Below are 12500 nucleotides of genomic sequence, written 5' to 3'. Positions count from 1 at the left end.
GTTGTGTAATAGCCTTATTTTGTGTGTGTGTGTGTGTGTGTGTGTGTCTGTGTGTGTGTGTGTGTGTGAGAGAGAGAGAGAGAGAGAGAGAGAGAGAGAGAGAGAGAGAGAGAGAGAGGGATGATGGGGGGAGAATGTGTTATGTGTTTGACAAAATTAAAGTACTTTAACTTAACTTTGCTTGAGTAAAACATGGACATGTATAAAACCGGGGAAGTCGTGGTCTAATGGTTAGAGAGTTTGACTCCTCGGCAGCCATTTATGCTGCAGCAGCTGGGGAGCAGTTGAGGCGGTTCGGTGCCTTGCTTAAGGTATTGCCGGCCCGAGACTCGAACCAACAACCTTAAGGTTATGAGTCAAACTCTAACCATTAGGCCACGACATCCCAACATGATGCTACATAGGAGAACATGATGCTTCATAGGACAACATGATGCTACATAGGACAACACGTTCTACATAGGACAACCTGATGCTACATAGGACACGGTGCTACATAGGACAACACGTTGTTACATAGGAAAACACGGCGCTACACAGGACATGCTACATAGGACAACACGTTGTTACATAGGAAAACACGGTGCTACACAGGACATGCTACATAGGACAACACGTTGTTACATAGGACAACACGGTGCTACACAGGACATGCTACATAGGACAACACGTTGTTACATAGGACAACACGGTGTTACACACAACACGGTGCTACACACAACACGGTGCTACACAGGACATGCTACATAGGACAACACGTTGTTACATAGGACAACACGGTGTTACACACAACACGGTGCTACATAGGACAACACGGTGCTACACACAACACGGTGCTACACAGGACATGCTACATAGGACAACACGTTGTTACATAGGACAACACGGTGTTACACACAACACGGTGCTACATAGGACAACACGGTGTTACACACAACACGGTGCTACACAGGACAACACGGTGCTACACAGGACAACACGGTGCTACACAGGACAACATGATGCTACAGTGATTAGGTTTTGTACAGTTCACACACTGTGTGTGTGTGTGTGTGTGTGTGTGTGTGTTCAGTACAGTTCAGTTCTGGTTGTTGAGGAGTCTGATGGCTTGAAGGAAGAAACTCTCACTGTCTGGTTGTGACGCCAAAATGCTTTTTTCCAGACTGTAGGAGGGTGAAGAGTGTGTGTGAGGGATGAAGTGTGTGTGTGTGTGTGTGTGAGGGGTGTGTAATGTAAAGAGTGTGTATGTGTTTGTTTTTTTGCTACCTTTGGCACTTTTAAAACGTGGGGAAACGTTTGCACTCGTCCTAATACGTCAGTAGTAAAAGCTGCAGTTCTTCCATTCAGCCACAAGAGGGAAGCAAAACCAAACGCATTCTCCAGACTCCAGGTGTCACGAAAGACCTGATCTCATTAATGATGGATGATCATTCTAATGATGGACTCTGGTTTGGTCAGAAGGTGTTGGAAAGAGTTCTAGGTCTTCTTCTCCTTCTTCTTCTTCTCCTCCTCCTCCTCCTCCTTCTTCTTCTAGACCACCAATACATGTAGTGAGTGACATTTTGAGTTTAAGACTAAGAGGATGTTTTTATTTAGATTTGTTGACGACTCTCTTGTGGAGGAAACCGACTCTCTGACCCTCTTCTTGTGAGACCTGGAACGGTTTTAGATGCCTAAAGATGATTTTGTACTAAAAACATTTTGTGCATGTTGATTTCTCTCTTCAGTTTAGACCTCGGCGTGTTTCTGTCATGGGGATATTTTGGCTTATTTTTTGCCCCAACAGCCCCAACGCTCCACTTCAAGCTTCCGTTCACATCCTTAAACATTTTTAACAACCCACTTTCCTTTTACAGCAACATATTTATTTACCTTTTTGTAGACTATTAAAACCCTCCTATTAGAAGGACAGAAAAATGTAAAGGTCCCACTCAGTCCATCGGTGTGTTAGTCCTATCGTGTGAATAACTTTCACACTAAAGTTGCATTAATGCAGCAAAACTTTGCCCGCAAATGAAAAGGGACGTCGAGGGATTTGTTATACTTTGTCCTGGACGAGTTCAGATCTGTGGCTGATTCCTGAGGTATTAACTTGTCGAGTTCAGAAGACTTGAACAGGCCAATTTGGGTAATGAATTCAGACGGAAATGTAAAGTTTGGAATGAATCAAAGTCACGGCTTTAATCAGACCTGCTGAGACACACCGTGTATTTTAAAAATGTTTTATTTATTTATTTATCTATCTATCTATCTATCTATCTATCTATCTATCTATCTATCTATCTATCTATCTATCTATCTATCTATTAGCACGTTCGTCTCACACCTCCATGGTTGGGGGTTCGATTCCCACCTCCGCCTCGTGTGTGTGGAGTTTGCATGTTCTCCCCGTGCCCCAGGGGTTTCCTCCAGGTACTCCGGTTTCCTCCCCCGGTCCAAAGACATGCATAGTAGGTTGATTGGCATCTCTGGAAAATTGTCCATAGTGTGTGTGTGAGTGTGTGAGTGAATGAGAGTGTGTGTGTGCCCTGTGATGTGTTGGCACTCCGTCCAGGGTGTATCCTGCCTCGATGCCCGATGACGCCTGAGATAGGCACAGGCTCCCCGTGACCCGAGAAGTTCGGATAAGCAGTAGAAGATGAATGAATGAATGAATGAAAGTCAGCAAGTTAAAGACAACCACAAAAACACTGCACTTAATCGCCTTGATTTTGAGCGAAGGGTGTGCAAACTTATGCACTCGGCTCTGTGTCGTGTAGTAAGTGTTGGTCAATTACTTAGAGTGCAGGTATAAAGAAGCTCAGCTGTGATTTATTCCTTCGTCGGTCACTCAGTCTGGGCCTGGTGTGTGATCTGCAGATTGCTTTGCTGACTCTCCTGAGAGGAAACGAAGCCAAACACACTGTCAGTGTCGGCGCCGCAGCGGGAGACGTTACACTCTACATCTCATTACATCCTTTAATTAAAGTACTTTTATGCCTCGACTACAGGAATGTTAATGCATGTGCTCGAGCCACACTCAGATCAGTGCTTCTACAGTAACATCGCCATGAAGATCATCATCATCATCACCCAAATGCTTTACAGATAGAAGGAGGAAGATTGTTCAGAAATGTGTTCAGAAAGAAGGTCAAAATAAAGGAGAAAAAGGAGGAAGGATGAGTGAAGGCTGCTTGGGTAAAGAAGCAATTTATTCCTATCGGGTTGTTTCTGAGCCATAAGGAAGGAATGATGTTTAAAAACAGGGACGTTCAGAGGGAAGAATCTTTGGATGGATGGAAATGTTCAGAACTGGAAAAGGAAGCAAGGAAGCTCTGAAGGAAGGACGAGTGTCCTGGACAAGGAAGGGAATTCTGAAAACGAGGAAGGAAGTAGGGAAATTCTAAGGAAATTTAAAGGATGGAAGGATGTTTGTAAGAACGAATAAGGGAAATTCGTTCATTCATTTTCTACCGCTTATCCGAACTTCTCGGGTCATGGGCGTCATCGGGCATCGAGGCAGGATACACCCTGGACGGAGTGCCAACCCATCACAGGGCACACACACACACACTCTCATTCACTCACACACACACTCACACTACGGACAATTTTCCAGAGATGCCAATCAACCTACCATGCATGTCTTTGGACCGGGGAAGGAAACCGGAGTACCCGGAGGAAACCCCCGAGGCACGGCGAGAACATGCAAACTCCACACACACAAGGCGGAGGCGGGAATCGAACCCCCAACCCTGGAGGTGTGAGGCAGACATGCTAACCACTAAGCCACTGTGCACCCCCCTATATGAAATTCAGAACCTAGTAAATCAAAAGTGTGTTGGAAGGAAGGAAGAAAGGAAGGAAGAAAGGAGGATGACGGAGACCCTCAGATGACCGAAGGAGGAAAACTTACAGTAGTTTCTGGACTAATAATTCCACTGTAAGGAAGGACGTTCCAGTTAATAGTAAGTTCTAGAGGAAGGAGTGGAAGGAGGGATCTTCAGAAAGATGGAAGGAAGTGAGGAAGCTTTTAAGGAAGGAAGGAAGGAGTGTTCAGAAAGAGGGAGTTTTAGCAGAAAGAAAGACGGTATAGACGGAGACCAGAAAGTGTCAAGGAAACAGTCAAGAACGTTTAAGAGAAAGGACAAGAACAATAAAGCTCAGAAGGACATGGAAGGACTATTTAGAACATGGATGGTGAAGGTTTTCTTGCCTCTACCCCTAAAATAACAGCCCTTCGCCCACACACATGCCTCTGCTGTCTCACCACCAGCTGTCTGTCTGCGCTGTTGTGTAACAGACCTCTGATCGCATATTGACTGTCTTTCTCAACACAACACGAGAGCAGAGTTTAGAAGCAGGATGTCTGAGAGCAAGGGCAGGAGGCGCTGATGAATTTTCTCTCACGGTGGCGCAGCTACAAATCGCAGGTTTATTTTAACACGCTCGTTTCTAATGTGGTATCTAATGTGGTATCTAATGTGGTATCTAAAGTGTGTAATTGTTGATGTGGTGAAGTTTTCTGTACTGAGAGAAAGCTGTCTGTAGCTGCTGTAGTGAGAACAGCTCGTTTATTGTTTCCTTTTAACTGATTTCATTCATTCATTCATTCATCTTCTACCGCTTATCCGAACTTCTCGGGTCACGGGGAGCCTGTGTCTATCTCAGGCGTCATCGGGCATCGAGGCAGGATACACCCTGGACGGAGTGCCAACCTATCACAGGGCACACACACTCTCATTCACACACACACTCACACACTACGGACAATTTTCCAGAGATGCCAATCAACCTACCATGCATGTCTTTGGACAGGGGGAGGAAACCGGAGTACCCGGAGGAAACCCCGGAGGCACGGGGAGAACATGCAAACTCCACACACACACAAGGCGGAGGTGGGAATCGAACCCCCAACCCTGGAGGTGTGAGGCGAACGTGCTAACCACTAATCCACACTTTAATTAAGTTTTATTTCTTAATGAACTGCCCAAACCATTCGTTTAACATGGGAAAGATCTGCGTATTTCGGGTGCTACAATTTTACAATTTAGCCTTTAGTCTGCAGGCGAAGGTTTATTTTTATTCCTCTATCCTGTTTGTTCACCTCCTCATTGTTAGTTTCCTGGCTTCGTGTTTATGCTGAAGGCTGTAATATGTTGTGGATGTTGTGTAGGCAAGTGGATATTAAAAGCTCTCCAGACTGAAAAAGTGCCGTCACCTCTCCATCTGCTGCTTCACCGACACCAGCACAAAGCACAGATCTCGGATTATTTTACACGCAATGCTTTATATCATCAACTGTATTCAGAAATAAACAAGAGTTTGTGGGTTTAAGGCGAGACTCTGCACATTTATCCAAAGAGTTTTGCATTTGTATAAAAAAATGTACCTTTAGTAAATAATAAACACTAACGGGGGGGGGGGGGACGGTGGCTTAGTGGTTAGCACGTTCGCCTCACACCTCCAGGGTTGGGGGTTCGATTCCCGCCTCCGCCTTGTGTGTGTGGAGTTTGCATGTTCTCCCCGTGCCTCGGGGGTTTCCTCCGGGTACTCCCCGGGTTTCCTCCCCCGGTCCAAAGACATGCATGGTAGGTTGTTTGGCATCTCTGGAAAATTGTCCGTAGTGTGTGTGTGTGTGAGTGAATGAGAGTGTGTGTGTGCCCTGTGATGGGTTGGCACCCCGTCCAGGGTGTATCCTGCCTCGATGCCCGATGACGCCTGAGATAGGCACAGGCTCCCCGTGACCCAAGTAGTTCGGATAAGCGGTAGAAGATGAGTGAGTGAGTGAGTGAAACACTAACAGGGTGGGGCATGTGGCTTAGTACCCTGGTTAAATTCAGAGACTTTTGAGAGCTCGATAAATGTTTAATATATGAACCATCAATGTTTTACAAGGACTGTTGTGTTCCTACTCTCTCTCTTTCTTTTCCCAGACTCGTCCTCGCTGTTTCCTTGTTCCTCCTTGTCCTTCTGTGCCCCTCTGAACATTTTAAATGTTTAAAGACACTTAATGCACTCACCAGACTCGTGGTTGCTTCATAGCAGTCGCCGAATGCGCTGCTGTGACGTGTCAGATCGCTTCGGGGTCAATTAGAATCGAATGCACGTCTTTTGTAAGTGACCTTTCTTTCGATCTTCTGCCACAGAGTTTTGTTTTTGTGTCGTCTTCAGTTCGGATTTGACCGTACGCTTCTCTGGTGTAGGAACACGGATCCTGTGTAACTGCTGTGTCGAGGCTGCTTTCAGGTCGTCCTGCAAGTCTTTTCAAGTGACCGCTGCTTTCTCTCTTAAACTTTGTGCAATTTTGTTAGGCTCAAATGATTCGTTTTTCAAACAAGCTGCACTGAAAAAGGTTTGAGCTCTGTAGCATCTTCTAGGAAAGTGTGTTAACGGAAGAAAGCTACTGTATCTTCACCATGACTGCTGATTGTTGCTTGAGATCTCGAATTGTAGCATCTCACACACACACACACATACACACACACTGTCGATTTATTTTCTTTATCTGCTGTCAGGAGTGAAGATGGAGAGATCTATACTCCAGGTGTTTGTCGTTATCGTGTGAAACAGACGTGTAGACCGGAGGCCGGCGTCTCGGCAGTTCCGGCTCCCTCGAGGCAAACGGCGTAGATTTGACAGGTTAGATATCCAGCACACATCTGTCGACTCTCTCTTCTCTCGCCTCATTAGCAACACAGCGGGACGGTTTGAGGTGATAACTGGCCTCCAGCCATGAGGAACCGCGTAAGGAGTGAAGAAGAAAGGGAGGAAATTGAGATGTTATGTATGAGCATCCACTGAAATTCTCATCTTCTCCCATAAGCATTTTATTCAGCTTCTACTGCTTTTTTGCTTTGGGAGCTGTCCATGGTGCTGAAGTTCCATGATATTACATGTAACTGTATGTATAGAATGGGGACAAATTAAATAGAGTTAAATCCCAAGGGCTTATATTGGATTTTCCTTCAACTCGTGACCTGACCTGTTCGATCTGGAGGTGAAAGCTCGGCTGTGGCCGAAAGAAAAATACCATTTGCGGCACTTTTACGGCGATACGCTTTCCATTCACTGAGATAAGGCTGCAATCTGATCTCATCCAGATCCTCTCTTTGCAGCAGATGGAGTACGAGTCCGCAGGTCTGTGGTCATGTTGTGGGTTAGTGGGCAGGTACGAAGCCCTCGTGTGGAGATTCTCCCAAGCTGAGTGTTGTGTTTGTGTTGAATCTTGACTCTTAGCCTAAAGATAGTAATGGTGGGCAGAGTTAGTGTGCAATTAACGCTGGCACTAAGACAAAAAAAAGCGGAGAAGTATTCAGCCCTAATGCCTCAGAAACAATGCCTCGTCTCTGACTTACACAACACTGCTGGCATGGAAGGAAACGCTATCCGAGTTTCACACAGAGAAGCAAATACACTGCTATTAACTCCATAAAAGGTTAAAGGAGTAGTTCAGCTGAAGATGAGATATGCTCATAATATTTATTTATTTATTTATTTATTTATTTATTTATTTATTTATTTAGTCATGCAAATCACACAATGTTAAACTGGTGGTTATATTCGTCTTGTACTTCTGTACGGTACGTACTCAGTGGAACAGTTTGGTACTCGTTTTTTTTTTTCTGTATTGAATTGGAATTGTCTCAGATTTATTGATATTTGTACTTAGTGGTTAGTATGTTCGCTTCACACCTCCAGGGTTGGGGGTTCGATTCCCGCCTCTGCCTTGTGTGTGTGGAGTTTGCATGTTCTCCCCGTGCCTCGGGGGTTTCCTCCGGGTACTCTGGTTTCCTCCCCCGGTCCAAAGACATGCATGGTAGGTTGATTGGCATCTCTGGAAAATTGTCCGTAGTGTGTGAGTGTGTGTGTGTGTGTGTGTGTGTGTGTGTGCCCTGTGATGGGTTGGCACTCCGTCCAGGGTGTATCCTGCCTCGATGCCCGATGACGCTAGAGATGACAGGCTCCCTGTGACCCGAGGTAGTTCGGATAAGCGGTAGGAAATGAGTGAGTGAGTGTACTTGGACTTGTTTGGTCTTGGGCATTGGGACTTAATGTAATAATGTATAAATGCTGAAGGTTTGTCGTCTTCTCACAAACACACAGATTGTAGTAGTGTATTAGTTCTGTCTTCAAATAAATGCACAGAACCTTTAATCTCGTGTAAAGACTTGCTTTCATTAGGACTCGATCATGACTCGACTCGAGCCCAGATCCCAGGAAGACGGCGTCTTGACTTGATCTTGGACTTGACGACGGTGGGGTTGTACTAACTGATACTACAGTATGTGTGTCAACTAAAGAAAAATAACTCACACGTGAGTTCTCATCATGTGTTTTATTAACTTCTCAGTGACTGACGTGATTGTTCGAAATCTGGGATGAAGGGAGTGGTGTTTTTTTTTTTTGGTGAAACAGCCAACTGGAGGTTGTCCTTTTTTTTGGCTTCTTGATCATTTCTGCTTTACAGATGAATACACACGTTTTCTTATTGTACTCTTTCGTGATAAAGTTATTGTATTATGCAGAGTGTTAATGTTGCAGCTGCACAACTGTTTCTGTTTCTCACTCAGGGTCTTGCTTCCTCTCTCTTTCTCTCTCTCTCTCTCTCTCTCTCTCTGAGATGCCAAGGCCACTGACTTATCGACTCATCTATTTTTAGACACATTAGGCGTTTGATGTCTGAGGCCTTTTGATATCTAAATCTGTTCGTCGGTCAGAGAGGGAGACGAGCTCGCTGGCCAATTAGTGCTGCAGTCAATGCAGAAAAATGGAGACCTGCTGTGAAATGCAAGTGTGTGTGTGAGTCTGAGTCTGAGTGTGTGTGTGTATATGTGTGTGTTTGTGTGTGAGTCTGAGTGTGAGTGTGTGTGAGTTTGTGTGAGTGTGTGTGTGTGTGTGTGTGTGTGTGTGAGTGTGTTTGTGTGTGTGTATGTGTTTGTGTGTGTGTGTGTGAGAGAGAGAGTCTGAGTGTGAGTGTGTGTGTGTGAGTCTGAGTGTGTGTGTGTGTGTGTGAGTCTGAGTGTGAGTGTGTGTGTGTGTGTGTGTGTGTGTGTGAGTTTGTGTGTGTGTGAGTTTGTGTGTGTGTGAGTCTGAGTGTGAGTGTGTGAGTTTGAGTGTGTGTGTGTGTGAGTGTGTGTGTGTGTGAGTGTGTGTGTGTGTGTGTGTGTGTGTGTGAGTGTGTGAGAGAGTGTGTGTGTGTGTGTTTGTGAGTGTGTGTGTGTGTGAGAGAGAGAGAGAGAGAGAGAGAGAGAGAGAGAATACTATGAGTGTCGTGCTTGTTATCAGTCTGTGAAGTTACAGTAAGGTCACTAACCCTTCATGCCAGTGACATTTAGAGGGTCACTGAATTATTCAACACGATACACAGATGAATCCCCTCATACCTCATGTCACTGTTCATTTCCACAGATTTATGGTGTTGTGATTGGATCACACACTCTACTAAAAGCCTCTTAGGTTTCTTTCCCTATCTCAGATTCAAGTACTCCAATTATATCAACTATTTTCGTTCTTTTTTTTTTTTTTTTTACTGCCAAAGAACCGAGTCCGATTTCCACACGAACGAGATGATTCAGTAATACTGAAGTTTTACATGTTTCCAGTTGGATACACAGGTTACTAAGGATACACACACTTTCCAACACTACAAGTACAATTCTCAGAATCGACAGAGAAAATAAATAATGGTGCACTAAAGCTACACACGGTGTGTTGGGGTTCGAGACAACGGACGCTTCGGGTTAGTCTCCTTTTGCTTCAGCTTCTTATTAATCACTGATTTTTTTTTTGCGTTAAAAATTGAATTCAATTCAATTCTAGTTTATTTGTACGGCGCTTTTTACAAGTGACGTCGTCTCAAAGCAGCTTTACAGAACATAAACATAGGACAAAAGGTTATTATAAAGAATAATATTAAGATTAATAGAATACAAAATTCAAGATTAATATTCAATATATTTAGTTCACAATGTGTTTGTATTTATCCCTAATGAGTGAGTCTGAGGTGACTCAGGTGACTGTGAGGAGGAAAAACTCCCTTAGAGGGTAAAGGAAGGAACCTCGAAAGGAACCTCATCCTCATCCTCACTATTTTCACACCAAAAGAATTGAATGAACAGATTGAGGACGTCACACACATGCACACTCACACACACACACAAACTCACTCACACACATGCACACTCACACACACACACACACTCACACACACACTCACACACAAAAAAGAGTTGAATGAACATATTGAGGACGTCACACACACACACAAACTCACACGCACACACACATAATCACACACACTCACACACAGACAAGAACAATAACTATAAACAAATCACACTCGTAATGACAAAAATTTAACAAATATGTTTTTTATTCCTTTGTTTTAAATAAACCCAACAGAGAGAAACATAACACGATTTTAGCGAAATGAAGTTAATAAAGAAATTAAACAACTAAGAAACAGAACCAGAAAACAGCAGCTGTGAAAGTGTTCAAACAAAATACACAGAAACGAGAAGAAGAACAAAAAACAAAACAAAAATCTCTTCTTATTAAGCCCTTACAGCACGTAATGGATCACACAGAAGACCAAAATAGTTTAAAGCACACGTTTAAATTTCCTCTTGTTTCGACCTTCGCCGTTTTCCGCACGTGCCACCCGTTGACCTGCGCCTCGGTTTCATCCCGTGAGCAGAAGTTTCCAGAAACGGCGCGACAGAAGCGCAGCGCGCTCGCGCTCACACACTGGAGCTCGATCGCTCGACCGACAGTCAGCGGTGTAGGTGCGCGCGCATGCGCCTGCAGATGTCACCCCCTTAGCATACACACACCCACCCACACACCCACACTCACACACACATACACACACACACAAACACACAACTTCGGAGACGGAGCTGATTGCACCTTTATGTTGTTGTTGTTTTCTTTTTTCTCTCTTTTTGTTTAAAGTGCTACACACTGCAGAGACAGGGAAAAGCGCGCGGGCGTTACCATGAGCACGAGCCTCACCGCCCCGGCGCTTCACGCCGCACGCGACCGTGTCCGCTTGGCGCGCGTGCAGCGCGAAACGGTTCTTCGCTGAAGCGCGAGCAGCAGCGATGCCCGGCGGAAAGAGAGGACTCGTGGCGCCGCAGAACACTTTCCTGGAGAACATCGTCCGGCGCTCGAGCGGTGAGAAGCGCGTTTGGTTTTATTTGTTTCAGCATCACTTGGTGCACAAACTGCACGAACCCGCAACTTACCGAGAGCTTGCGCGCGCGCACTTTATACCGTATTTTATTCCCTGGCACGAGATGACAGGCGTTCTGTTTTCCTTTATTTCATCAAAATGAAATCCTTTAACTAAGTCAGTAAATACACCGTTAAATTGCGGAGGAATTTACTGAATAATTAACGAGGACTTGTCTTGAGGGCGCAGGGGTCACATCTGTCTCACAGGAATTCAGCTTCCCATCACAACCCAACTTTCTGGCCAGATGTGCTTCATCATACAGAGTTGATCCAGACTTACATAACTGGATGCTGTTGGTATCGTTGCAATGGAATTTCTTAAGTACAATAAATAAATACGAGTGTATTAGGTATATAGTGTATAATATATAATATGCAGTGATACTGAGTATAAACACATGCTTTTGGTTCTCATTAATACTGATATCGATGCTGGCTGTTTATATTCGTCTGATGGACCAAAAGATCTCACATGGTTCACATCGGGTCTTTTTTTTTTTTCTTCGATCATTCCTTTGTGTGAAAAGACCTAACATCGTTGTGTCGGCTTTTTATTTCTGATATCCACTGGACGTTCTGACACAGGCATTAAATAAAACGTGTGTTTTATTCTAACACACACACACGCACACACACGCACACACAGTTTTCAGCACCGAACTACAAGCAGTAAATACACTGAAACGTTTCTGAGTTCAAGATCAGGTCACTACAGCAGCTTGTAGTCTGGGCTTTAGTAGAGTTTATTGTTAAACCTGAGCTGGGTTTAGTACAGGTCTAGTACAGATGTGCAGCTTGAAGGTCATGTGCCTGACAACAACATCCCTACAAAACCTCCAAAGTCCATAAACTATCACAACATCACACAGGATATGGGGAAAATATTGGCTTTGTGCCAATTGTGAGCAAGAAATCCAGCTAAATCATCATCATCATCATCTCTCTCTCTGCTCACTCACAATAAATGACGTTGCACTACTTTAGTGCTTAGCTTATAGGCTTATAGGCGTACACTTAGTCCACTTACCACACTTTCTAAATTCTGTGTGACATTTGTAAAATAAACTCGAGCGGGTCTCACGTGCTTTGTACTTTTCCTGTGAGAGACATTCTGGGGGAGTTTTACACTTTGAAATCTGACATTTTCACAGATTTAATGTCAGCCCTTTCAGGAGAAAGACCACGAGTTTGTGTCCTCCGGCAACTCACTGCTGTCTTTTATTCCTTTCCTTATGGTTTAAATGTTTACAGTCCTACTGTAAGAAGTTAATAATACTGTGATG

At 44.4% G+C, this 12500-nt stretch overlaps 1 protein-coding gene across 5 annotated transcripts in view; it reads left to right on the top strand.

Annotated features, from left to right (window-relative positions):
* Nucleotides 1–682: 682 nt before the first annotated feature.
* kcnh5b (potassium voltage-gated channel, subfamily H (eag-related), member 5b) overlaps nucleotides 683–12500 on the top strand; it is a 45973-nt gene continuing 34155 nt past the window's right edge. The window contains exons 1-2 of one of the 5 annotated variants that reach the window (XM_027166438.2): nucleotides 683–1017; nucleotides 10936–11157. In XM_027166438.2, coding sequence (XP_027022239.1) covers nucleotides 11085–11157 — 73 coding nt within the window. In that variant the 5' untranslated portion in view covers nucleotides 683–1017; nucleotides 10936–11084. Of the gene's footprint in view, nucleotides 1018–9237; nucleotides 9722–10652; nucleotides 11158–12500 lie in introns of those variants that run through there. The other 4 variants (XM_047813031.1, XM_047813029.1, XM_047813032.1 and 1 more) reach the window with 4 other exon arrangements.

This window comes from Tachysurus fulvidraco, chromosome 4 (genome assembly GCF_022655615.1).
Source record: "Tachysurus fulvidraco isolate hzauxx_2018 chromosome 4, HZAU_PFXX_2.0, whole genome shotgun sequence".
NCBI lineage: Eukaryota > Metazoa > Chordata > Actinopteri > Siluriformes > Bagridae > Tachysurus > Tachysurus fulvidraco.
Note: the sequence above shows the minus strand (reverse complement) of the source record. Positions and strands in the feature narration are given on the sequence as shown.